Source organism: Mastomys coucha, unplaced genomic scaffold (genome assembly GCF_008632895.1).
Source record: "Mastomys coucha isolate ucsf_1 unplaced genomic scaffold, UCSF_Mcou_1 pScaffold11, whole genome shotgun sequence".
In the NCBI taxonomy this organism is placed as follows: Eukaryota; Metazoa; Chordata; class Mammalia; order Rodentia; family Muridae; genus Mastomys; species Mastomys coucha.
The window spans coordinates 12,605,741-12,632,524 of record NW_022196893.1 but is presented as its reverse complement, the minus strand read 5'-3'; the positions used below and the strand labels follow the sequence as shown (position 1 = coordinate 12,632,524).

General features: G+C 49.1%; 1 protein-coding gene and 1 long non-coding RNA gene across 2 annotated transcripts in view; one reads left to right on the top strand and one right to left on the bottom strand.

Annotated features, from left to right (window-relative positions):
* Positions 1-795, bottom strand: part of LOC116076459 — a 1,193-nt gene extending 398 nt beyond the window's left edge. Inside the window, exon 1 of the long non-coding RNA XR_004112968.1 lies at positions 301-795. This is a non-coding gene — a long non-coding RNA (uncharacterized LOC116076459). The remainder of the gene's footprint in view (positions 1-300) is intronic.
* The window catches only part of Tob2 (transducer of ERBB2, 2), an 11,065-nt gene extending 1,289 nt beyond the window's left edge, over positions 1-9,776 (top strand). The window contains exon 2 of the mRNA XM_031350281.1: positions 6,140-9,776. Within this exon, the coding sequence (XP_031206141.1) occupies positions 6,233-7,276 (1,044 nt within the window). The 5' untranslated portion in view covers positions 6,140-6,232 and the 3' untranslated portion in view covers positions 7,277-9,776. The remainder of the gene's footprint in view (positions 1-6,139) is intronic.
* Positions 9,777-26,784: the final 17,008 nt, after the last annotated feature.

Here is a 26,784-nt window from a genome sequence, read left to right as displayed (position 1 = left end):
TTTCTGTCCACCCTGACCTGGGAGTGGGTTTGGTTTCTCTTTGATTTCCTGACAACAATAAAAATCCTGTTGCTTGCCTGAGCGCCTACTCCCATGCCTCACTTAAGCACTGGGGAAAACAGCTGGTGTGGGAGGATTAACACCCTGCCGGGGAGGGTGGCCGACGATCTGGTAAGTCTGGTCCTAGGGCAGGCCTTGCAGTGGGAGGAGACTCAGAATTTCTGAGTATTAGAAGATGTCCAGGTTTCAGATGTACGGATTTTGCTTGCCTGCCTGGGAACCTTTTCCCATTTCCTTTACCTGGGTCTGATTTCTCAGACTTGGATTACAAGTGGGGTGAGGCTTGGGCACTACTGGCTTCGGGCTTTATTGTTGACTGGGCGTCTCCTCGCAGCTTTACTAGGAATTTCTTTGGCTTGGCCAACAAGACTGGAGAATTGGATCTAATTCTTGCCATTCCCTTCCTGGCTGTGGGGGTGCTGGAGCTGAGCCTACTGGGTATTAAGTGTAAAGGGCTCGTCTCTTCTTGAATACACCGTTCCTACATGTACCACAGACAGCGACAGTCCATTGAGATCCAGAGGCTGGGGCTGGAGCTGGGGCTGTAATCCATTCCAGCCCACCTGGCTCATCTATAGGAAAAGCCCTTTAGTTGCAGAGCCCCGATTCAGTAAGCTTAGGAGGTCATGAAAGAAAAGGGGAGTTATTGGAGTCTAACCTGAACAAGGACGTGGGGAGAAAGGATAGCCGGTGAGAGGCCTTATGGGCAGATTTATGCCAAACGTCTTTGGCGATGGGAGGGGGGTGCCCACTCGCTGCAGTGCGCATGTGCATCGGAAACTTTTCCTGGGCTTCGGACCCTTGGCCAGGACCTAGAGTGGGGCATGCGCGGTCTGCCTGGCTGGGCCCTCGCGTAGTGCACAGGGAAGTGTAGTGTACTCGAAAAGTAGGTCATGAGTCTCTACCCTCGCCAGGAGGCCAGAGAACTACGTCTCCCAGAGTGCTGAGCGCGGTACCGCCTTGAGTGAGGCGAGCCTGGGGCCCCTGAGATACTTGAAGGGCCCTGCCCTGGACCCTGAAGGGCCCTGATATGGCACAGGCAGTCTGGAATGTCAGGGTCTAAGCCCCATGCAGTCATTACTGCAAATATCCTGGAAGATCTGCACTTTATTGCCGCTCCCTCCAGGATAAGAACTAAGAATTAATCCCTGGGAAGCAACCGGAGCCGCTGTGGCGGTCCACTGTGGCCGTACTTGTCTTGACCATGTTAAAATGTCCCCACCCCCACACATTTGCTTGAATCTTGGAGACTGATTGATTATAGGATATTGGGAATTTGAGATACCTGGATTTTTTATGGGGATGTATAGATTCCTTTTCCTCACTCTTTCTACAACACTGCTTTGGGTTTTTTTTTTTTGCTTTTTTTTTGTTGTTGTTTTTTTGTTTTTTTTTTCCCTTAAGTCTTGCTTTGCATTTTCATTAATTTCTCTGGAATTAACATCAGTGAAATCTTTGTGTAGCTTCCTGGCTCCTTCCTTGTCCGAGTTTCTCTCTCCTAACCACTAACACCCACATCAGCACAAGGAGTCTTGAGTGAGGTAGAACCAATGACTAAAGTAAAAGAAAAGGAGGGACAAGTATTAGGATTGAGTTTTGTTTTCTCTATATCGGGGTTTACGAAGGAGCCTCAGTATACAGCACAGGCTGACCCTGACTCCGCCTCAGCTTCCTGTCTCCTGGAATTACAGGTACCACATGGGTTAGCTCGCTTGCAACTTTCTACTACCTTATCAAAATGAGATTTTACTATTAAACACATTCTGTTTTGGAGACAGCTTTTCATTATGTAGTCCTGGCTAGCATGTTAACTTGCTATGTAAACCAGGCTGGCCTTGAACTCACAGAGATTCGCCTGCCTCTACATGCTGACTGCTACCACACTGGCCTGTTCAACAGTTTTCCTCCTCCTCCCTTCCTGCCTTCCTTTCTTTCTTTCTTCCTTCCTTCCTTCCTTTCTTCCTTTCTTTCTTTGGCTATCTTTCTATGTTTTGATGAAAAAAAAAAAAAAAGATTTGAGTCCACTGCAGCTGCTTAACAGATCTATTTGTTCTTTTTTTGAAGGGTAGTTATTTCTAAGCTTTCTAATCTTAACATACTTCCATAAATATTTTATATATAAGGACTATAATTTGCCCATCACTTTCTAAAAAACAAACTCGGCCAAATGGTCACTCCTATCTTTAGCTGAAGACAGGACAGTAGCAGCTCTTTAATCCTCTGCTCTGTAAGCTTCTTGAAGTCAAAATTAGAGTGTGAGCTGATGGGGCAGAGAAGCTCATTGTACTCATCCGGCCTCTTTGTAAGGCTCCACACCGTCCATCTGGCCCGGCCTGTTCTCCAGTCAGAGGGAAGGAGCCATTCTGAGGCCTTGTGTGTGCAGAACACCACTGAGATCTAAAGAGATGTGCAGCCTCGGTTGATTCTGCAGCAAATGCTGGCTCTCTAGGTAGGGCTGACGACAGTGAGTCCATCGCAGGCTGAGAGGGGGGAGAGGCTAACTTCCCGATGACTTTGGCCTACATTGAGAATGTTCCCGTTCTGAGGCTGTACTGTTCAGGGGTACGGGGGTAATTAGAAGACAATTATATAGCAAAATTTGAGGCCATCTAGAAAGGTGTTGAAGCCCTTCTGGGTAGAATAACTAAGGGGCTCATTTTAAAAGACTTTACAGTGCCTTTAAGACAGGGAGACAGTATCATGTTGACATTGCATCTGTTCTACTTTTCGAAAAATTCTCTGAAAATATCATTTTTAACTGCAGGCCCTTTCCTGAGACCTGGTGCAAACTTTCTCCTTCACTTTCCTCATGTTGGACACCTTTAACAGACCACAAGGTGGACCAGCGTAGTACTTTCAAACCTCCATTTTTTACTAACTTATTATTTTTAATTATGCACAGATATGTGTATCTTCATATGGGTATGTATACACGAGGGCAGGTGCCTGAGGAGGCCAGAGACATCAGATTCCCTGGAGCTAGAGTTCCAGGCTGTTGAACTGAGCTGCCTGGCATGGGTGCTGGGAGTCAAACTCTGCTAGAGCAGTGAGTAGTCTTAACTACTAGGCCATTTCCCTAGAACCTTAAACCTTTTTTTTTTTTTTTAATTTATTATGTATACAGTGTTATGGTTATGCCTATAGGCCAGAAGAGGGCTTCAGTTCTCATTACAGATGGTCGTGAGCCACCATATGGTTGCTGGGAATTAAACTGAGAACCTCTCTTCTTAACCCCTGAGCCATCTCTCCAGCCCCTGAACCTTCATTCTTCATTCTTTTTTTGTTGTTGTTGTTATTGTTTTGGTTTGGTTTTGGTTTTGATTTTTCGAGACAGGGTTTCTCTGTGTAGCCCTGGCTGTCCTAGAACTCACTCTGTAGACCAGGCTGGCCTCAAACTCAGAAATCTGCCTGCCTCTGCCTCCCAAGTGCTGGGATTAAAGGCATGTGCCACCACCGCCCAGCTTGAACCTTCATTCTTAAACGATCAATACAGAAGGCACGAGTTACTTGAACATAGGAGTTCTTGGTTTAGTGTAGCTATATGGCCTTGAATTGGTTTTTCTGCTCCTACCTCCCAAGTGATGAGTTTACAGGCTCGCATCACCATGCCCAGCTCAAGCCCAGCAGTCCAAAACCAGCCCAGGCAACATAAAAACTTACCAGCCCCAACTCAGCACATTACTACACAGAGAAAGCCTATGACTTCAGTAAATAGCTTTGAACTTTTTAGGATCCTGATTCTAAACAACTAAGCCCCTTTTTCTTTCCTTTCTTCTTTCTTTATCTCTTCCTACTTTGTTTGTTTCTTCCTTTCTTTCTTTCTTTCTTTTTTTTTTTTTGGTTTTTTGAGACAGGGTTTCTCTCTGTAGCCCCGGCTGTCCCGGTACTCACTCTGTAGACCAGGCTAGCCTCGAACTCGGAAATCCGCCTGCCTCTGCCTCCCAAGTGCTAGGATTAAAGGCGTGCGCCACCACCGCCCGGCTCTTTCTTTCTTTCTTTCTCTTTCTCTTTTTGGAGGGAGTCTTTCTATATAGCCCTGGCTATCCTGGAACTCACTATATAGACCAGGCTGGCCTCAAACTCAAAAGATATGTCTGTCTGCCTCCCAAGTGCTGGGATTAAAGGCGTGTGACACCCCTTATGCTATTTAACCATTCTTTTTAAACCCAAAATGATCCTAGAATCAATCTGTTTTGGTCATATGTAGACATTTGAAGAAACTAGCAGACCTATGTGGAGACAAGGCTAAGGGGGACGTCCGGATTCCCTGAACTCTGAGCAGCTCTTTCTTTCTCTTCTCGGCCATGGACTGAGGGTGATTCAATGAGGTGCTTACACTTGCTGCTATAGATTGATTCTGCATGTCTTCCCAGGTATACACCCACACGTGCGCGCGCGCGCACACACACACACACACACACACACACACACACACACACACACACCCAGAAGTCTCCTTTTGAAGATTCAGTTCTAAGCATGCCCATGAGAGCCCTGGGCCTCAGCCTGAGAACTAACATGAAAATGTGTTACAGTAAAGTGTTCATAAACCTCAAGGTTCTAAACCTAGCACTAGTGACTGGAGACACCGTTTTGGAACTAGAAAGAACGTTAATCAAATCCAGCCCTGAGTCTCACACAGGACAGAAAATGCCCTTTGTGGGACAGAGTCAACCCTGTCTCTGATGAGGTCAGCAGCCTGGCTTTGCCTAATGGTCTAGTTAGAGACGTGCTCTGGCTCTGCCTTCAATAGAGGGGGCCTTTTCACTTCAGTTTCTCCTGGAGCTGGAGGCTAGAAGCCATCATTTTGGGGAAAAAATGAGACTAAGATCATTGGCTCCAGATCCTCACAGATCACCTTCCTGAAACATGCTTGTCCAGATGTAGGGAATAAAGCTTTTTGACCTCAGTGGGATCTGGCTCTGAGAGAATCCCAAAATAACAATCTGAGTGTTTGTGCTGGGCTCTCCAAACACTTGATAAATCTGACCTGGTGCCGAGGACAGGTGGTCAGACAAGTCCCTGGAGACTGGGTGATGATGGGTCCCCAGCTGGAGGGTGTAGGTGACGGTCCCTCAGGCCACACTGCTGATCCTCTTACCGCCCTGCCAGCCACCAAGAGCCTGCTTCTTGCACTTTGCCTAGGCACCCCCTCAACCCCCCCCCAAGAACAACAGTTCCCTTGTGGGCTAACAGGTTGTGGTTATTACAGATTTTATCTTTTTCTGAAGAATTATGGCCTTGTCCCCATTCCTGGAGGCTGGATGGAAATACAAGCTTTGGTCACATTACTGGGTTCTTAAATTGGTTCTGTAAACTCAGACCGAGCCTCAAAGCATGTATACCTATGGGGTGCAGGGTGACAGGTGGATGTGAGTAGAGTCCAAGCTGGCAGAAAAGAGAAAAGCTGGCAGTGCCCCTTCATGGTCAGTGACCTTGTATCTTGTTCAGGTTAAGGAGGGCAACTAAAAAAAGTTGAAACTTATGTCTTCGCCTGTGACAGTTTCAGGGCACAACTTGATGAAGACATTGCAGAGACAGCAAGAATCTTCTTGCATCCAGCTGGACTGGGGGCCTGGTTTTATTTCTTCATTATTTGATGTCATTCTTACACTGTCCTGACTTCTCAAAATGGTAGAAAGCACAGAGCACTCTGACTTCTCAAAATGGTAGAAAGCACAGAGCACTCCTATTTTAAGTGCATACTAGGTACCAAGTACAGGGGAGAGAGCTCTCCTTGAACCTCAGGCTATGAATGAGGAAACCAGGGGTTATGAAAAGTGACTTGTCCAAAGCCAGGAGTGATTATGCAGGCCTATAATCCCAGCACTCAGGAAACAGGAAGTAAGATCACAGAAAGTTCAAGGCTAGCCTGGTCTACCACATAGTGAGTTATAGGCCAACTAGAGCTATATAGCATCAAAAAGTAAGACAGAAATACACCAGTAGATGTGTGTGATCAAAGCCGGTGTCTGCTGTATTTTGTCACTGGTCACCTGCTGGCACAGCTTTGGCAGTGTGTGCTGGGGCCTTTTCTGCCCAAGTATTCACCGTGTTCCTCTCCTTCTTCTCACTCCAGAAGCCTCTGGACCCCAGGATCACTCACCTCTTCCCACTGCTGCTCTTGGGCTGTGCACGTGGCCTGTGCGGGTTCTCTGCCTAGAAGAGGATCATGCAGCTGGAGATCAAAGTGGCCCTCAACTTCATCATCTCCTATTTATACAACAAGCTGCCCCGTCGCAGGGCAGACCTGTTTGGGGAGGAGCTAGAGCGGCTTCTGAAAAAGAAATATGAGGGCCACTGGTACCCTGAGAAGCCGTTGAAGGGTTCTGGCTTCCGTTGTGTCCACATTGGGGAAGTGGTAGACCCTGTGGTGGAGCTGGCTGCCAAGCGGAGTGGCCTAGCTGTGGAGGATGTGCGTGCCAACGTGCCCGAGGAGCTGAGTGTCTGGATTGACCCTTTTGAGGTATCCTACCAGATTGGTGAGAAGGGAGTTGTGAAGGTCCTGTACGTGGGGGACAGTGAGGCGGGTGGTGCCCCAGAGCTGGACAAGGAGATCAAGAGCAGCTTCAATCCTGACGCCCAGGTGTTTGTGCCCATCGGCAGCCAGGACAGCTCTCTGTCCAGCTCTCCCTCACCATCCTTTGGCCAGTCACCCAGCCCCACCTTCATCCACCGGTCTGCCCAGCCCATCACCTTCACTACTGCCTCTTTTGCTGCCACCAAATTTGGTTCCACCAAGATGAAGAAGGGTGGTGGGGCATCTAGCAGTGTGAGTGTGGGTGGCAGTGGGGTGGGTGGCCACCCACAGCAGCCGCCGCCACAGCAGCCTCGAGTGGCCCGCTCACCCACAAAGAACCTGCTGAAGCACAAGAACCTCTCGCTGTCTATGCACTCACTGAACTTCATCCCAGCCAACCCCAGCCCCCAGTCCCAGCTCTCTCCCAATGCCAAGGAGTTTGTGTACAACGGTGGCGGCTCACCTAGCCTCTTCTTTGATGGGGTGGATGGCCCGAGCACCAGCACCGCGGCCCCCTTTGGGAGCAGTGGGGCCAGCACTTGCAACAGCAGCAGCTTTGATGTGTCCCAGGTGTTTGGAGGCGGTGCTAACAGCCTGTTCTTGGAAAAAACACCCTTTGTGGAAGGCCTCAGCTACAACCTGAATACCATGCAGTACCCCAACCAACCCTTCCAGCCTGTTGTGCTGGCCAACTGACCATCTTCCCATCTGCCAGGCCAGGAGCACTCGCGACCACAGGAAAGAGAAAGGCCAAACGAAAGAGGGAAAGAAAACTATACAAGAGATTCCAGTCTTCTCATTCTCCCAGCTAGGAAGAAGATTCGCCCAGGCACAGAGTAGGAGGGGCTCCCAAAGCACCAGGTCTTGGACTCAGCCCCTGGCTCCTCATTCCTGCCTGCCTCTGAGTTCATTTGGTTGGTTTGGATTTTGTAACTTTTTTTTTTTACGTGTAGTTTTCTATATGACATCTTTAATTAGTGGTTTCCTGTGCTAAGAGTGGTCCAGATGTGAATCGCTGCTCCCTATTCCTCCTTGTGCCCCTTTGGGATTGGTGTCCTCAGGCTCACCGGAAGGAAGAGCAGCAGCTGGAACAGGGAGAGGCTCCCCTAGTCCTCGGCCCCCAACCTAGCTGTCTTCTCAGGCCCTGCCACCCAAATAGGCCTGGCCCGAGCCTCAACTCCCTCTCAGTCTGGGCAGCAGGAAGCTGCTGACTGGCCACTTGACACCCTCCCCCTACAGCTAGTATCTGAGACTAGAGGGAGGTTAGCACTTTTTCTAACTGAAATCCTTCTCTGTCCTGTGGCCCCATCTCTCACCCTCTCTTGGCCTGGACAAGCTATATGCAGCCTCTTTCTCCAGTGCAGCCTTTCCCTGAGCCTGAGGTTAGGGCAGAGTTTAGATGTAGGGGTAAGTGTATGTTTTCGTGTATGCATTCATGCCTGTGAGCGTGTGGCTTGCTGTCATGTTCTCAAGGATTCCAAGCCACACGGATCTTCCCTCTGTAGATGTGATCCTGGGTTTTATCACGTGCTTATTTATGTACAAGGTTGGGGGATAGACCCAGGGTGGGTTGATAGTCCGTTTGTAAGGAAGTATATGTGTGGGGTGACGCACACGTGGCTAAGCCTAAGAAACCCCAGGGGAAAGCACTGCATAAGGAGTTTGTTTTCCAGACTGCAGAGGGATCTGCACTTTGTTTGTTTTTGACCAAAAACAAAAAAACAACAACAACAAAAAATCCCAACAGCAACAACAACAACAAAAAAAAAAAAACAAAACCAACTCTGAAGGGCAGGAGGAATACCTGCCTGATGATGCCTGAGAGGAGTCCCTAGACTTCAGCAACTCCGCTGTGTGGCCTGAGCCTGAGGAAGGGACAGAGAGAGAATTTGGAGCCCGTGCCCTGTGGTGGGCAGTCCTGAGCCTTGAATTGAGACAGTGCTCTTTGGTTGTAGGTGTGAATGCATTTGCACCCATCAGCAACTTCTTGGTTCCCATCTCTTGCCATACTTTGTCTACCCCCACCTAGCACTACTTGACCTTGATGCTATGAGATATCTCCTGGGCAGACAAGAGAAGGCCCTGGCACCCCGTGGCCCTGGCACTCCCAGGTGGGCACTGCGGCAGCAGTGAGCTCAGCCCAGAGGCACTGCCACCCCCTCCCCTTGCATTGGGCTCTAGCTCTACCTCCCTCAGCAGGGCACGGCCTTGCGTTCGCAGCCCAGCACCATCTGTCCCCTAGTCTCCTCCAGCTTGCCCATTATCCTTGGCGCCCACACAGGTGACAGTCCCAGGTAAATAACCTCTGTGGGACAAGTTGGGTGTTGCCTTACCCCCTTTCCAGCCCCTCCTCCCACAGGAACACAGGTACCACCTGCACCCAAGCCAGCTTCTTTCTCACACATGGGGAGGCCGGAGCCCAGCCCCTTGTGTCTTTTGAAATAGGAAGAAAAATGAGTGTTCAGGAACATGACTCCTGGACTGGGCTCTTGGGCCCAGTTCAGTGTCTCATCGCAAATCTAGGCTTTTTTGCTTCTATTTTATTTTATTTTTTAAGGAAAACAAAACAAAACAAAACTGCACTAATTTACCTGGTTTCGTAGAAAAACTTTTTTTTTATTTTTTACATTTTTTGGTGTCCGTTTGTATTGAATGATTTGCTACATTTGTAAAATGTAAGAGGTATATATAATATATGTATATTTCTAATGTAAGAAACGTAATTTTTTTCTTTTCAAGATTTTTTCTTAAAAAGAGGAGAGAAACCAATATTTTTTCAGGAAAAACAAACTTTAAAAAATAGGAACATAAAACCTTTTCCACCCTTTTCCCCATCCTCTCTACCCCTCTCACCCAGGAGCAAAACAGAAGGTGGATCATCTTGTCAAGAATGTCAGCTGTCAGGCCAGAAGCTGTCTTTCTTGATGCTGTAGTCTCTATAGCTCCCCCTAGAGGTGGGAGTGGGCACAGAAGCAGCCATAGAGAGGAGCCCCGGAGCAGGGCGATGACCTTTTTTTCTCTAGTGAAGGAAGAATGCAATCAAGACATTTTTGTATTCAGAACGTTGTGCAATATTTTGGAATGAGACATTGGTGTGTTTAGAGATTTAGTTTCAAAACAAAGATTGATCAAATCTGTACAGTTTATATTGTTCCAGATTTTTTTAAGTTTGTATTAAAAGCATGATATATAATAACCTGCTGCCTGTTCCCGGCTTGTTCTGTGTCTGGGGTCCCTTTGAGATGGCCACTTCTGTGGGCCTCAGGAGACTGTTAGTCACCCTCACGGTCACTCACCTCTGATAGACACAGTTGGCCTCGTGTTCCTTTGGTGTGCCCCCTACCACAGTCCTGTTCCACATTACAAACTGTTCCCTTGAATGGGGCAGGAGCTGCCATTACTGACACCACGCCACCCCCTCCACCCCTCGTCCCCCAGCCTGAGCTGTGCTGCCAGGGCTGGGAGGGCGTCTCAGGAGCCGACTATATCTTGAAGGTAGGGTGTAAGGATGATTCCTACCCTACTTGGATCTCTCCTCTGTGCGCTTCGACTATATTTTGGTCCCTTTAAAACCAGATTCTGTTCATCAACTTAATGCTTGTGTTCTCAGCCAGTGCCACCCCAGAGTTGAGATGGCTTTCAGAAGTAAGCCAGGGGCTCAAAAGCAGCCAGCCACCTGCCATTACCTGATTTCCTTGAGGGCTCTGCCTTCTGCTTGTCCCAGGGCACAGAGGACATGTTTTTTTCTTCCCTAACCTAGTGCACATTTCTGCTGCCTAGAACCCCTGGGACTGAATTGGGCAGGGTGTTTGTGAAGGTTATCATTGAATTATCTCATCCTCAGGCCAGCCTATGAGAAACACATTACATCCATTTTAAAGCGTAGAAGTGGCTTCCAAGTTAGGTTGCTTCTCTAAGTAGCCAGTTGAGGCAGTGAGTCCTATCTGACACTCCTATTCAGTCCGTCAGTAGTGGGTAGTGGCAGGCCCTTGTGAAGCACCTACCTCCACAGGTGTGGCATCTCAGATGACAACTGAGTACCAGGGAAGAAAACCTGCAGCAAGGTGGGCAAGCCCTCACCACCCAAACCTGAACTACAGCTAGAAACTCAAACCCACCAGGCGGTGGTGGCGCACACCTTTACCCCAGCACTTAGGAGGCAAAGGCATGCCGATCTCTTGAGTTTGAGGCCACCCTAGTCAACAGAGCAAGTTCCAGACAGCTAAGAGAAACCCTGACTCAGAAAAAAAAAAAAAATCTTTAACTAAACATCCAACTTGACAGGATCCTAGCCACCCTGATGTCAACCCGTTTTTTCTTCCACGGAGCCTGTGGTGCAAAGGGAGATCTTGGTTTACACAGGGCCAATTGCAGAGGTCCTGACAGAAGGCCAGCCTGCCCCATGCTTCATGTCCAGGTTGCATGTCCATGTCGGCAGACAGGGCTGTTTATATTTGTGTAAACACAGGTCCTGACTCAGCAGGACCACCTTTTCCATGATCACCTTTTCCACTCCATGTCATATACTTGGACATGAAGGGTCTGGGTGATGCCCAGCCCGGGTGCTAAGGCTTCTGGAACAGCCAGCCCTTCCAGTTCAAGAGAGGGATGCTACAGATTGGAACAGTCTGCCCCAGCCAGTTCCCCCACAGCACCTTCAAGCATTCAGACTTCCACATGGTTCCAGACAGCTCAGTGTCTCTGAAGAGGTGTGAGGGAGGAGACCTAGAGGATCAGGGGGCTGCCTGGGCTAGAAAGAATACTCAGTGGAAGCCAGAGCGGCGACTCAGTGGTCAGGTCATTTGCCACTAAGCATATCTATTTGAAGAAGGAAGAGAAGGAAGAGAAGGAAGAGGAGGAAAAGGAGGAGGAGGAAGAGAAGGAGGAGGAGGAGGAGAAGGAGGAGGAGGAGGAGGGAAGAAGAAAGGAGGAAGGGGAGAAGAAGGAAGAGGAGAAAGAAGAAAAAGAAGCAGCAGCAGCAGCACTCAGGAGGCTGAGGCACCCTGGTCTACAGAGTGAGTACCAGGACAGCCAGGGCTACACAAAGAGATTCTGTCTTGAAAAAAAACAACAAAACATTAAGTAAGTAAATAAATAAATAAATAAATGTCCAGTAGGCTGAGAAAGGGTTCTTCCTCCTCAAAGACTTTACTCACTTGTGCATGCGATTCTGTCCTGGGACTACAGGTAGCAGATCAACTTCAAGACATGTAAGCACCAGGCTTTTGGGAGAATTCAGCTCCCACGTTTCCTGGAAGTAGCAAAAGACTCCGTGTTTGCTACTGAAGAGAAAGGCAAGGCTCTCTCTCTCCAGGGGAGCCTGTCAGGGAGAGTAGACCCCTCAGCGCAGGTTCCAGTCCCACCTCCACCCCCACCCCGCCACTCTACAGCTTTGAGACCTTAAGCACGAGGCTCCCCTGCTTCCATGCCTCATCCTCCCCTCTCTAAGGCGGGGCTAATGATTGCATCTCCTGTGCAAAAGAAATAATGGGTGGACGATGCTGAGCACACTGGCCGGTCTGGATTAAACAAGGCAAGTATCATTTTCATCACGGCTTTATTGTCCATCCTAGATGCTCTGGCCAGCCCAGTCCAGTTCTACCTCCCTGCATCAGCAAACAGGCCAAAACCCAGGCTGGGGTGGGAAAGGAAGCTGTTTCCAGAGAGGGCTTGAGCTGCACCTGCCCTGCCCTTTGCTGAGACAGAGGCTGCTTGTCTCAGCAAGAGTGTGTAGAGCTCTGCCCTTCTCCTGGGGCCCAGCCCCTGGCCACGGGATAGGAGGAGCCTTTGACATGTGTCCCTGAAACCTCCCAGGAGTTCCTCCCTGGAAAAGCAGATAGAGAAATAGGGGTGGGTCACAGTGAACCCTGCTCCCTTGTCATTGCCTGCCTGAGTCAGTGTCCTTAGGCCACCGGGATGACACTCTGTGGCCTTCTCCCAGTGAGCCAACACACACACCCCTCCTCCCTGCCCTGAGCCTGATCAGTCTGGCCAGGTCTTGCCTGGGCACAGCCAGAAAGTCTCCAAGCCCCTGGGCAATATGACTTTGAATTTAGGGAACTTCATTGCCAGCAAAAAAAGTAGGTTCTAGGTCTTCAAAACTGCCAATTCACAGTGTGACCTTGAAACTCTCTTGCCGTCCATCTCATTTGTACAATAAGCAATGATAGGGCCAGGTCTCTCTCCAGCTAGGCCATTTGAGCTGTTTCTAGCCAGTGACTCTTCTTGCTCTAGTGAGTCCCCTGTGCTGTGACATTATCCCTGAGTAGAAAGGGTGAAATGATGGGTTAGTTCCTAGGCAGGACCACAGGACAGCTGAGATACCCTCCACTCACGAGACCTACCCAAACTACTCCTGGGCTACAGCTGAGCTACGGAAGGCTAACCAGCGGAAGGAACCTGGCCTGCACCCTGACCTAAGCCACTCTATTTCACACTCAATACTGAGCATTCAACATGGACCCAGGAATGCTTCCGTGGTACGTAGCATGCTATAGTGCCATCCAAAACAAAAATAAAACCCGATGGCAACAGCACTCAGGCAGAGAAGAGACAGGTGGATCTCTGTGAGTTCAAGGCCAGCCTGGTGTACAGAGCGAGTTCCAGGACAGCCAGGGCTACACAGAGAAACCCTGTCTCAAAACAAAACATGGTGCCCTCCATATGTTCTGACATTTTTTAGACAGGAGAAAAATGAACAGAAGAACAGAAGACACAACTCTTGTCTCTTGAAGTGAGGGTCTCTGGACTACAAACAAACAAACAAACCGTGGGGCTGGAGATGCAGCTCAACTGGTAGAGTACTTGCCTAGCGTTCATGAAGGCCTGGGTGATGTGTTTATAAAAAGATAAAGAGGTATAGGATATCTTTTATGGGGGTGTGGTGAGGTATGGGGGAAGGGAGTAGAGAAGTAGAGGCTGGCCATGAGCTTGTGGAGAGAGGGGGAAGGGAGCAGGAGAGAAGCAAGAGTAAGAGAGGGAGGAGGAGGACAAGCACCCCCCTTTATAGTGGAGTGCTTTATAGGTCAGCCTACCTGGCTGTTGCCAGGTGACCGTGGGGAGGAGCACACCTAGCTGTTGCCAGGTGACCGTGGGGAGGAGCACACCTAGCTGTTGCCAGGTGACTGTGGGGAGGAGCACACCTAGCTGTTGCCAGGTGACTGTGGGGAGGAGCACACCTAGCTGTTGCCAGGTGACTGTGGGGTGGAGTTTAGACAGAATGCTAACACTGGGTTTTGGTCTATAGGGTTATAAACTGGGAGAGCTGGTGCAGGCCTCTAATTCCAGTACTTGGGAGGTGGAGTTCAAGGTCACCCTTGACTATACAGGGCATTTGAAGCCAGCCTAGCTTACAGGAGACCTTGTTGGGGGTGGGGTGGGGATGGAAGGAACAAGAAGGTATTGTGTGGGCTGTGGAAAACCAGAATGTTCACCAGGCAATAACTTGTGCTACCAACCTGAAGGATCGCCTAAGTTGATCCCTCAGATCCACATGGTGAGAGAAAAGTGACCCTCAAAAGCTGTCCACTGACCACCAACACACACACACACACACACACACACACACACACACACACACACACGTAAAAATAAAGCAAACAAAAAAACCAAGACGCACCACAGACCCCATGTAAAAACTGTTTTCTTTTCAAGTTACATGGTAAGACTGGCCTCTTCAGATAATCACAAAAGAGGCTGGATGGCTCAGTGGTTAAGAGAATTAGCTGCCGTTCCAGAGGAACTACGTTCAATTCCTAGCAGCACAGTTCCAGGAGACTGGACAACAGTCAAGCACATAGTGTACATATTCAAATGCAGTCAAAACATTCATGCACATTTTAAAAAAAATAATTACAGCAGCTGAAGGTGATGGCTCAGTTGTCAGTGTCTATGTTAGCTCAGGTCACAACTGCCTGTAACTCCAGCAGAATCTAATCCCTCTGGCCTCTGAGAGCATCTACACTCATCTGTACACTTAGGCCCTATACACACATGCACATAATTAAAATTGGAATAAGCTGGGAATGGAGCATACCTTTAATCTCAGTAATGGGGAGACAGAGGCAGGAGGATCTCTGTGAGTTTGAGGCCAGCCTGGTTTACGTAAAAGGTTCCAAGACAGATCTTACTAACATAATAAGAATAATATAATAATACTAAAAATATAATAAAGTAAAAATAAATATTTGGGGTTTTTTGTTCTATTAGTTTTGTTTTGATTTTTTATTTTTGATTTTTTATTTATTTATTTATTTATTTTCTTTTCGAGACAGGGTTTCTCTGTGTAGCCCTGGCTGTCCTGGAACTCACTCTGTAGACCAGGTTGGCCTCGAACTCAGAAATCCACCTGCCTCTGCCTCCCAAGTGCTGGGATTAAAGGCGTGCGCCACCACGGCCCGGCTGATTTTTTATTTTTTTAAAGATTTATTTATTATATTTAAGTACATTGTAGCTGTCTTCAGACACACTAGAAGAGAGTGTCAAATCTCATTATGGGTGGTTGTGAGCCACCATGTGGTTGCTGGGATTGAACTCAGGACCTTAGGAAGAGCAGTCAGTGCTCTTAACCACTAAGCCATCTGTCCAGCCCCAGTTTTGTTTTGATTTTAAAAAGCAAAACAATGGGCTGGAGAGATGGCTCAGAGGTTGGGAGCACTGACTGCTCTTCCGAAGGTCCTGAGTTCAAGTCCCACAACCACATGGTGGCTCACAACCATCCGTACTGAGATCTGATGCCTTCTTCTGGGGTGTCTGAAGACAGCTACAGTGTGTTTACATATAATAAATAAATAAATCTTAAAAAAAAAAAAAAGCAAAACAAAAGGTAGCTCTGTCTGTCCTGGAACTCACTCTGTAGACCAGGATGGCATCAAATTCAGAGATCTGCCTGCCTCTGCCCCCCAAGTGCTGGGGTTAAAGGCATGCACCACTACCACCCATTTTTAAAATATATTTAGAATATTTTTTAAAATATATTTTTATTTTATGTATATGAATACACTGTAGGTGTCTTCAGCCACACCAGAAGAGGGCATCAGATTCCATTTACAGATGGTTGTGAGCCACCATGTGGTTGCTGGGATCTGAACTCAGGACCTCTGGAGGAGCAGTCAGTGCTCTTAGCCACTGAGCCATCTCTCCAGTGCCCAGATGATATTTATTTTTAAAGACAGATGATCACAGCCAATAAGGGTAGCTAGTGACTACGTGACTCCTTAGACTGGATGATCAAGGGCTTCCCTAGGAACAGGCTTTGAACAGACAAGGTGAAGTAAAAACCCCTAGAAGTAGAGAGAAGATGTCTCAGAGGGTAGGAGGCAGAAATAGCCATCATACACTCAGGGCAGGAAGGCCAGAAGCACAGATGACCTTGGGGAGGTCCTTGGGACCTCTCCATCAGCCTGTCAGCCCAGGAGGGAAGCTGCAGTCTTCTCTTGTCCCCCACGTTGCCTCTTTTTACAACCAAACTTTTCTTTCACGTAGTCAACTAACAAACCCCTCCTTTCCCGACTCCTCGTTTATGCTAGCTAGGTCCGGAGCTTTCTGAGGAAAAGCCTCGGGTCCTGCCATGGGACATTCTGGTGGAAGAAAGGAGCCTCTTCATCTTGCCTTAACACTCTGATCAGATCCATACCAGAAGAAAGCCTAAAGAGCAACGAGTGCCTAGAGAGGGCTCCCACCCAGCCCTGGCCGGCTTTACAGACTCCGGAAGGCAGGCTGGATAAAAGTAGGTGAGGAACCAGAGCTTGCGCACGTGCCGAGGGCCACAGTGGAAAACTGTTGCGATCCCTTGGGTTTGGTTTTGAGGGGACCCCAGCGGGGTTGGTGGTAAAGCCAGAGGAAGAACAAGAGTCAAGGTTAGAGGAATGGGAGGGAGGCAAAGCTATGAGCATAGTACCAGTGTGGCACCAAGCCACCAGGGACAGCGAGAGTGCAGAAATGTAGAACCTTAAACTATGAAACTATCTTTTTAATTTCTTTTTTAAAAAAAAAATTATTTATTTATTTTTATTTTATGTGAGTACGCTGTAGCTGTCTTCAGACACACACCAGAAGAGGGTATCAGATCTCATTATAGATGGTTGTGAGCCATTGTGTGGGTTGCTGGGAATTGAACTCCGGACCTCTGGAAGAGCAGTCAGTGCTCTTAACCACTGAGCCATCTCTCCAGCCCAGCTATGAAACTCTTAAAAAGAAAACGTAGGTTATGGTGCTTGTCATCAACCTGACAATTTTGTACCCCGAGACCTTCGTGATAGAAGAAAGTAGCCCAGCCCATTGTTCTTTGATTCCAAAAGTGTGCTCTGGGGCATGTGTCTCCTGCCCTACCCTGTACAGTATAAACCAACAGTTAATTAAAAAATTAAGAAAACAAGAAAGTCAGGTATGACAGCACATATCTTATGGTGCTAGCTTACCTCCCGCAGCGCTCAGGAAGCAGAAGTAGGAGTATAAAAAGGGAAAGACTAGCCTGGCCCACATGGCCAGCCTGGGCTATTCTCTGAGACCATGTAAACAAACAAATAAAACACAGAGGGAGTCTTTGTGACCATCATGTGCTCCGCAGATGACCTGATTGTTTCGTGTCTATGCAGTTCCCATAAGAAGTAGTAGTTATGGCACGCATGGTAACACACGCCTTTGCTCCCAGCACTCTGGAGGCAGAGGCAAGCGATCTCTGTGAGTTCAAGGCCAGCCTGATCTACACAGTGAGTTCCAGGACAGTCAGGGCTACATAGTGAGACCTTGTCTCCAGAAGATAATTATATAAACAAACAAAGGAGCCCCAAACTGGAACTATCTTAATATCCTTGAGTGGTTGGACATGTTGTGTTGTATAATCATGCCAAGGACTTATTACTGAGTAATAAAAAATGTTGGACTGACGATATGGGACAACGTGGATGAATACACACACACACACACACACACACACACACACACACACACACAGTGTCAGCCAGACTAAAAAGGGAAGAATACATACTCACATACTGCTTAATCCATTTAGAGAAAAATTACAGAAAATGTTTGCTAATCTAAAAACAGCAGAGTAGAGGTGACTAGGGAGGAGCAGGGAGATGAATGGGGATGAGGGGTATGGAAACCTCAAAGGGTAACCTGCAGATCTATTATTTTGGTGGTGGGTGGTCATGGACTCATGGGCCTATGTCAAAATTTCAAGCCAGGCATGGTGGCACCCTGCAATCCTATCGTTTAGGAGGTGGTGGTAAGAAATCAGCAGTTCAGGCTCCGCCCCCACCCCAAGATACATACTGAGTTTGAGGCCAGCCTGGCTTACATGTGGTTAAGAGCTCCGACTGCCCTTCCAAAGGTCCTGAGTTCAAATCCCAGCAACCACATGGTGGCTCACAACCATCTGTAATGAGATCTGACGCCCTCTTTCTGGGGTGTCTGAAGAAAGCTACAGTGTACTTACATATAATAAATAAATCTTTTTAAAAAAATGAAGTTACAAATTTAAGTATGTTTGACAATTGTCCTGAGGGCACTGACCCTCAGCCTCCACAGTCCTTGACACTGTTGGATCGTTCTGTAGTGAGACAAGGCCATGCCCAGCTTAAGAGACACAGGGCCCCCACACAGTTGGGTTTCTGGGTAAGAGGGCCTTTCACCTTGGATCGGCTGGCTGGCATATTGATACACGCAAAGAAAAAAAAAACGTGTAAGGGAGAAAACAGGCGTCCCAGCGTCCAGCTGACTTGTCCCGAGAGGCACCCTGGGAGCCTGACCAATGGGACTTGTCAGAGGTTGGCCTTCGGGCATAGGGCATGAGCAGCGCACCCCTCTTAGGAAAGGCTAAGAAGCAAGGTAGCCAGAGAGCTAACCGAACCTTAGTCCTTGGGAGGGCAGCTCTGGCCTTCTGTTGTGTCACAGCTGGGGATGAGGCCAGGTTGGCCTAAGGCCCAGAGGGGCGGGCCAGTTTAGCACCATGGGTCTCAGAGGTAGGGAGCATGCTGGGACCTCTCTCTGGACACAATGTCCTAGACTGCTTCACTGCTTGGCTGACTGACAAGGAACAGTGGCTGGCAGAGGGCATGGGCAGCTGGCTGACTGGGTGGGGGGCAGCCAGTCTGGGCAAAGGGCTTGTTCCTACAACCTGTCCTGCCACCTTGGCCAATGAGAGGGCCAGCTCTTTGGAGGAAGGAGCCTGACATCCTGTGGGGACCTTGGCAATCCCTCACTACCTCCTACCTGTTTCCCTGTATCACTGACTGCTATCATTTGAGCAAAATTCGCCTGAGAACAGAACCCTAAGATGCTGACCTGGATTCCTTACGTTACTAGCTGTGTGGCTTAAGTTGCAAACTCTCTGACCCTCTCCTCCTCTTTTTGTTTTGTTTGGAAACTCTGAGTCAGGGTCTCACTACGCACGCAGGCTTGACTGGCCTCAAGGTTACAGTGATCTGCGGGCCTCTACCTCCTGAGTGCCGGGATTTAAGGTGTGCACCTCCAACTGACCCGGCATTTCAGCTCTCTAAGCTGAAAAGTGGCATCTGCTTCTTCAGGTGTGAGTGTGGAAGGCAGTGAGATGGTGACCCTGACAGAAAGCATTGGGGAATAAGTTTCACTATGGTGGCCACATTAATAAGCAGCAATAATGGCATTTGTTTATTAAAGGCTCGTGCATGCCAGGAACTTTATGTGCATCGTTGAAAACACCAGAGTCGACTCACCACTTTCATTTTATACATGAGGGACGCACGACAGACAGTAGAGGCTCTCTACCAGCTTCCCCTGTTGGCCAAAGTGTAAAGACCTAGGCTGAGTGAGCCCTAGAGGGCTCTGAAAGGCTGGGGCTGGATCACAGAGGGGCTAAGAAGCTCTTTGGGACCCAGTGGCTGACCCTAGATGCCTGGGCTCATTTAAGATATTGTTGGCAGAGTCTCAGGCACAGGCACGTGAGCCAAGTACTCAGGAAGGCTGGACCGTGGGGGGTGGAGGGTTACAGGCATTCCTTCACTATTCAGCAAACATTTACTGAGGGCAATAGCGTGTGGTAGGGTCACATGTGGGTCTGCAGCAGTGCCATTTACAAAGTGTACAGCTTCACAAGAGGATGGCTACCAGTTTCTGTGTGTGTGTGTGTGTGTGTGTGTGTTTGTGTGTGTGTGTGTTTTCAAAACAGAGTTTCTCTGTGTAGCCCTAGTTGTCCTCTTGTCCTGGAGCTCACTCTGTATACCAGGTTGACCTTGAACTCAGAAATCCACCTGCCTTCTGCCTCCTGAGTGCTAGAATTAAAGACATGTGCCACCACCACCCCACTTTATTTATTTAAAGATTTATTTATTTTATGAATGTGAGCACACTGTTGCTGTCTCCAGACACACCAGAAGAGGGCATCAGATCCAATTACAGATGGTTGTGAGCCTCTATGTGGTTGCTGAGAATTGAACTCAGGACCTGAGCCATCTCTCCAGCCCTACTTATTTATTTATTTATTTACTTTGTTTTGTTTTGTTTTGTTTTTTCGAGACAGGGTTTCTCTGTGTAGCCCTGGCTGTCCTGGAACTCACTCTGTAGACCAGGCTGGCCTTGAACTCAGAAATCCACCTGCCTCTGCCTCCCAAGTGCTGGTATTTACTTATTTTTAAGATAAGATCTTACTATATTGCCCAGCTTGATTCTCCTTCTCTCTTTCCCTCCCCAAGATTTGAAATTGAGTGTAGGACCTTACCCATGCTAGGGCAAGGCTCTACCATTGTCAGGTTCCCCTAGAGCTGAAGTTACCTGCAGTTGGGAGCTGTCTGATACTGGCTCTGGGAATGAAACCTGGATTGTCTGTAAGAGTACCAAGCGCTTGTAACTGCTGAGCCACCTCTCCAGCTCCCTTGACAGACAATCCAGATATGGTAAGAAAAACACAAGCCAGGATGCCACATGATTATTCCTTGGTTTCCTCAACTCTGAAGGGACACTGAGGTTCCCCTCCCCTTTGTTGTTTGTAGGTAAGATGAGCATAAAGTCCTGGCTCATACTGCAGAGCACTAAGTGGAACAGGGACAATGGCTCTCACCCTGCTGGTAAGCCAAGCTTGGGAGAGGGGAGAAGTGACAGTCTCCATCCACTTTGCTGCCAGCATCATGGAAGGCCCAGATGTCTCTCCATCCTAAAATATTTACTCTTTTTTCTTTGTTTGTTTGGTCTTTGTTTTCGTTTTTGTTTTTGTTTTTTGAGACAGGGTTTCTCTGTGTAGCCCTGTCCTAGAACTCATTCTGTAGACCAGGCTGGCCCCGAACTCAGAAATCCACCTGTCTCTGCCTCCCAAGTGCTGGGGTTAAAGGTATGTGCCACCACTGCCTGGCTGAATATTTACTCTTCTCCTTCCTTTTTTTTTTTTTGTTTATTTGTTTTTGTTTTCAAGACAGGGTTTCTCTGTGTAGCCCTGGCTGTCCTGGAACTCACTCTGTAGACTAAGCTGGCCTCAAACTCAGAAATCCGCCTGCCTCTGCCTCCCAAGTGCTGGGATTAAAAGCGTGCGCCACCACTGCCCTGCTGAATATTTACTCTTATTAGGTGCTCAAAACGAGGGGTGGAGCTGTCAGGGACTGCTTCAATTCTGAGGCCAGTCTGAGCTGCACAGTGAGTCCCAGGCCAGCCTTTAATCCTAGCACTTGGGAGGCTGAGGCAGGTGAAACTTTTTGACTTCCAGACAGGCCTGCCAGGGCTACCCAGAACAAAACACAAAACCCCCAAATCCTTCAGGCAAACACCTCGCCACAGAGAGTGGTCCCCTTGAGGTGGGGATGTGGTTGAAGGGCTGCAAGGACTATTAGCTATCCCTGGGGGTCTCTTGGCACCAGACACCGCCTCCAGTGCCACCTGTGATCTTACTGAGCCAAGAGGCAAGCGGGCCACAGGCTGCCAGAGCAGAGACCAAGGTTCACAAGGAGTTGACTGCCCCAGGGATTCCGGGTTGGGCCCTCGCCCTGCTCTATGCCAGGTTCCTTGAGAGGGCATCAGGGGCCACTAAGTTTCCCAGTCACCTGGCTATTTCACTAGGTGACAAGGCTCTTTTTTTTTTCCTTGTAAGCTAAAAGGAAAGGCCATTTTATAGGTAGGCATACTGAGACTAAGTGGCACAGGCAACCCAACATCAGAAGAAACAAAGCAGAGCCACCTTGAGCTTCTGACAGGGTGGAGTGGTTGTAAAAGAAACCTCCTGAGCAGAGGACCTCGGGTTAGAGAAGCCAGGGCCCCAAGTTGGGCTGAGGGCTTTCACCCACCTCTGCCGACCCAGGCAGCCACGCCCATCCACACGGGGTGTGCTCCTCTTCCCTGGGGACTGTAAGGGAAAGCAGGAGGCTGAGCTCCACGAGGCTACTCCCCCGCCCAGCGGAGCGCACAGGAGGAAGAAGGAAAGGAGGGTTATGTAAGGAGAGTCGAGGGCCGGGCAGGCGGGGACGTCCTCCTATGAATAGCCTGCTGTTCCCTGCGCGTGACTACACAGCCCCCTCGGCGCCCGCCGTGCTGGCCTCCGTGCCCAGGGCCTGAAGAGGGAGGAGCATGAGTAGGGATTCAGGGAGGGAGGAGGGAAGCTGGGATGCTAGGCCGGAGAAGTGGAGTAGGTGTGCTTGGAATACCTGCGCCTTAAGTTCGTGGCCTCTGCTCCACGCCCCACCCCCACTCTCTGCCCGGCGGCAGTTCGATTCCTGCAGCCAGCTTGTGATGACAGCTGCCTTGACGATATTTATCTGGGCCCTGCAGCCTAGAGCTGATTCTGCAGGTGCCTGGGCTGGCACAGACCCTCACTTCTGGAAAAGAAGGAAGCAGGGGTGGAATGGGGGTGGAATCTCTCTTGATTAGGGCATCATCCTCCACTTCAGTGCTGCCCCAGGGAGGCGCCTCTAAAGCAGGGTTGTGGTCACTGGAAGGCTGCTCAACACCGCTGGATCCCAGGTTTCCACCACAGTCACCCGCACCCCGCACCCCACACCCTCAGCGCGCGCACTTATACACGGGACACCTTAACAGTAACAGCCTCTGGATCCCCAGAGTTTGGTTGATTTTGCTTTGTTTTCTTTTTTTTTTTCTTTCTTTTTTTTTTTTGTTTGTTTTTTGTTTTTTGTTTTTTCGAGACAGGGTTTCTCTGTGTAGCCCTGGCTGTCCTGGAACTCACTCTGTAGACCAGGCTGGCCTCGAACTCAGAATCTGCCTGCCTCTCCCTCCCAAGTGCTGGGATTAAAGGCGTGTGCCACCATCGCCGGCTCTGCTTTGTTTTGTAACGGTCCCTTATGTATCCCAGGCTGGCCACCGAACCCACAGGAGTCAGTTTTAACTCCAAAGTGTCAGGCCCCTCCCTAGGGTTTATAAAGTTTGGGAACCAAGTCAGGGCAGAGAGCATGTGACAGATGGAGGAGAGATGGGGCCAGGAACAGCCAGTCTTGACCTCAGGTACCTCGACCTTTCCATGCCCAACCCTTTAATGCTTACTAATAGATACAGCCAACCCCAGCCTCTATCAACCCTAAAACCTGGACCTTACCCCCACTTTATTAGGTTTGGAGAGGACATGAGACTCAAACAAAGCCCGTCCCAGAATGCGGCAGGCTCCGAAACCCAATTTAATTCCTCTATCCGGGCATTGGTTAGACACTGACACCAGGATTGGAGAGATGAATGAAAATGAGGGTACAGCTATTCAAAAAACGTTGGGCCATGACTGTGGCCTGGTGGTGCAGTGGTGGCCCAGGCCTGAAGCCTGCTAGAAGGTTCCTGGGCAGAAACAGGTGGGGTCAAGCCACACAGCAGAAGCAGCACAACTGTTCAGAGGCCTGAATTAGCCATCGCTTCAGGGGTCTGGGAGCACCTGGGCAAAGCTGGGACTTACATGTTGCAGATTCAAGAGGGAGGAGGCTGCCCCAAGGAGAATCTTGGCCAGATGAGGGGCTGGACTTTGTTCAGAGCTCAGGAAGGGTGGGGGTGGGGGGAGAGGGAGAGATGAATCCCAGCCTCCTTACCACCCATCTTGGTGGTAGAGCCAGGACCTTCCTCATCAGCTATTGAACTAGACAGGCCAGATCCCATCCTAGCTAGCCATGATGTGCTTGGGACTCTGGCTTGGAGCAGCAGGCCACTCTGTCCACCTTGGGTCTCAGTGTCATCTATAAAATGTCAGTGCTACTCTGACCCAGTCCCTCCTGCTGCTGGGAGTGAGGTGCTGGCTCTGATAGCCCATCAATCACTCACACCAAAGGCTGAGCATCTGTCTGCTCTGGGAGCCTTTCCCCAGCCCTCCACTGAGGGGAAGGAGGCTCTCTGCCAAATAATGCTCCTCCCAGCCATGCCCAGCAGATTTCTAGGATCACAAACAAATGCTAAGCCAGACTGGCTAGCTCGTGTCTAGGGACTCCTGCATCTCTCCAAGTGGGGTCTCAGGCCCAATCTCCCTGATCCCCATTTTTTTCAGATGCAGTATGGAATCTCTTGAGGAATGTGACTGATGATCCCTTTTTGTCCCTAAACAGGTGATCTCTGCCAACACAGCTTCCAGGCACAGAAAGGGGTAGATCAGGAGCCCCTCAGCTCCTCCCCCTGCCATGTCCCCTCTCTGCTATTTCCAGCCTCTGCCAGGGACATCCTGTGCCCCCGTGATGTCAGTAGGCCCTAGGAGACCAGGCTGTAGCTGACAGGATGTATTTTTAAACTCTCAGGCCTTGGCCAGCTCCCCACCTCCCCCACTCAGCTTACCCCACCTCACATTGCCTGTCCTGTTCCCTACATCTCAGATTAGTCCGTGAGCTTGCCAGGCACCCTTTAGGCTTCTGAGAGGGGATGGAGAAGCCAGGCCGGTGCTCAGTGTCTGTAGTCACAGAATCCAGGCCTGCCCAGGTGGACAGATGGATCTCTTACGGAGCTCTTTACATCTCCAGGAGGAACCTGAAACCCAGAGAGCAGAAGGGGGTCCCAGATCCCAGGCCCAAGGCTGACAGCCATCAGGGAGACGCTCTACTAAACTGAAGGTCCTGTCTGCATTTTAGAGCAGCTACCCAAACTGGCTTTGATTTTCTTTTTTGTTTTTTGTTGGTTTTTTTTTTTTTTTTTTTTTTTTTTTTGAGACAGTGTTTCTCTGTGTAGCCCTGGCTGTCCTGGAACTCACTTTGTAGACCTGGCTGGCTTCGAACTCAGAAATCCACCTACCTCTGCTTCCCAAGTGCTGGGATTAAAGGCTTGTGCTACCACCGCCCAGCCTACCACTGCCTCTTAACAGTTCAGCTTAGAGCAGCAGGGGATAAGGCATAGACTCTGGACCTAGTCAGACCTCAGTTTGAACCCTGCCCATGGTATTCCTCAACTGTACTGCTTTGGGCAGGTTACTTCACCTCTCTGTGCCTCTGTTACTTGCACATGGGGTTAACAATATGTAGTTCCAGAGGAGAACACTGGGAAAGATTGTTTGGGAGCACATCTGAGAAACACCAAGCATATGTCCTGACGTCTAGGAGTGTTCAGACAGTGCCAGATTCTTTCTTTATAAACACTTTCTTTATAAAAACTTTAACAGTCCAGCTGTGGATCCTGGGACTTCAACATGGTCCTTGTCCCCAAGGCTCAGAAGTCCAGAGGTTCTGGGGATATGAAAGAGAGTACAATGCTGAGTACAGGGCCTCCCGGAGACATCTGGGGTCAGGGAGCAGCCTGACACTGAGTGCGAAGGATGAGGGCCTCTGCCTTTACACAGCCCCTAGGACTCACTCCTGGCAAACGGCTCAGGATGCTTAGAGAACTACAGAGCTCTATGTATGCTTACAGTCCCCAAAACTTTGGCAGCCTTTCTGCCTTCTGCTAACAGCTCACTCCCTTTCATCTCCCCAAGGGACATATTATCCCTTGAACCAAAAGAGCAGGCATATACATTTCCTAGCAGATGGATATGAGCCCAAAGAGAAGGATCCCGGGCTCCTTCTCTAGCTCCACACTCCAGTGTGTCAGCAAGAAGGTCCCCAGAGCTGGGGTTTAAAGTCAGTTCACTGTGTGAATCCTTGGAATCATGGCTTCTCTCTCTTTTGAAAATAAGGTGTTTATTATTCTTAATTATGTATATGCCTATGTATGTGGAGGTAAATACAAGAAAATGTCCACAGAGACCACAGATGTCAGAGCTCTCCTGGCTGATGTGGATGCAGGAAACTGAATCCAAATCCTCTGCAAGGCCAGGCAGTGGTGGCACACACCTTTAATCCCAGCACTTGGGAGGCAGAAGCAGGCAGATTTTTGAGTTTGAGGCCAGCTTGGTCTACAGAGTGAGTTCCAGGACAGCCAGGGCAACACGGAGAAACCCTGTCTCAAAAAAAAAAATTCTCTGTCAAGAGCAGTTTGTGCTTTTAACCACTGAATTCTCAGTTTTCTTATCTGTAAAATGGGTAGAAATTACTTTAAAAGGGGGCTGGGTGTGTAGCTCAGTGGTAGAATACATATCTATCATGTTTAATGCCTTGAGTCCACACACACACACACACACACACACACACACAGCTTAAAGTATTATTCTGAGAATGAAACAGATATATACAAATCATCATTTACACATAAATGTTTGATGAATGTTCAGTAATTCAGCTAGCCTGACTCTGAGCGTAGAGAAGTAGCCTTCCCCATCGCCCCCTCACCCCCTTGCCCCCTGCTTCCCACCCCGACCCCAAGCAGCTTCACACAATCTTGTTTTGGGGCCAGGGTTGAGAATCAGTGCTATACTGGCTTAGGAGGAAAAACCTGCAAGAGTCTAAATGTAAATGCATTTAAATATCATCCAAATAAGGAAAAACTGTGGCAAGAGGAAGACAGATTATCTACTTTAAAATGGATGGGGTTGGGGACACTAGAAGTAGGGTGTCCAGCCCTCTTCAAGGGTACTGCCACACTGCTGACTGAGCCAGTCATTTGGTTCTGGGATTCCTGGCATGATGAGGAGATTCCCTCATCTCCTGGATTGTGGTCTTCTGCCAAAGTGAGAAGGATCCTGGGGGTAAGCACACACTGTTAGGCCTTGATACACACACACACACACACACACACACACACACACACACACACACACCTGAAGACTCATGGATATTTCAGGTCACAGGCCTCAGGGCAGGGGAGGCCCCAGAGATGCCCTATTTGACAGCAGGTCATTAAGCTCCCGGACTTCCTGTCTACCTGCCTCTTCCCAAGTCCACATACTGCTTGCCTGAGAGCTC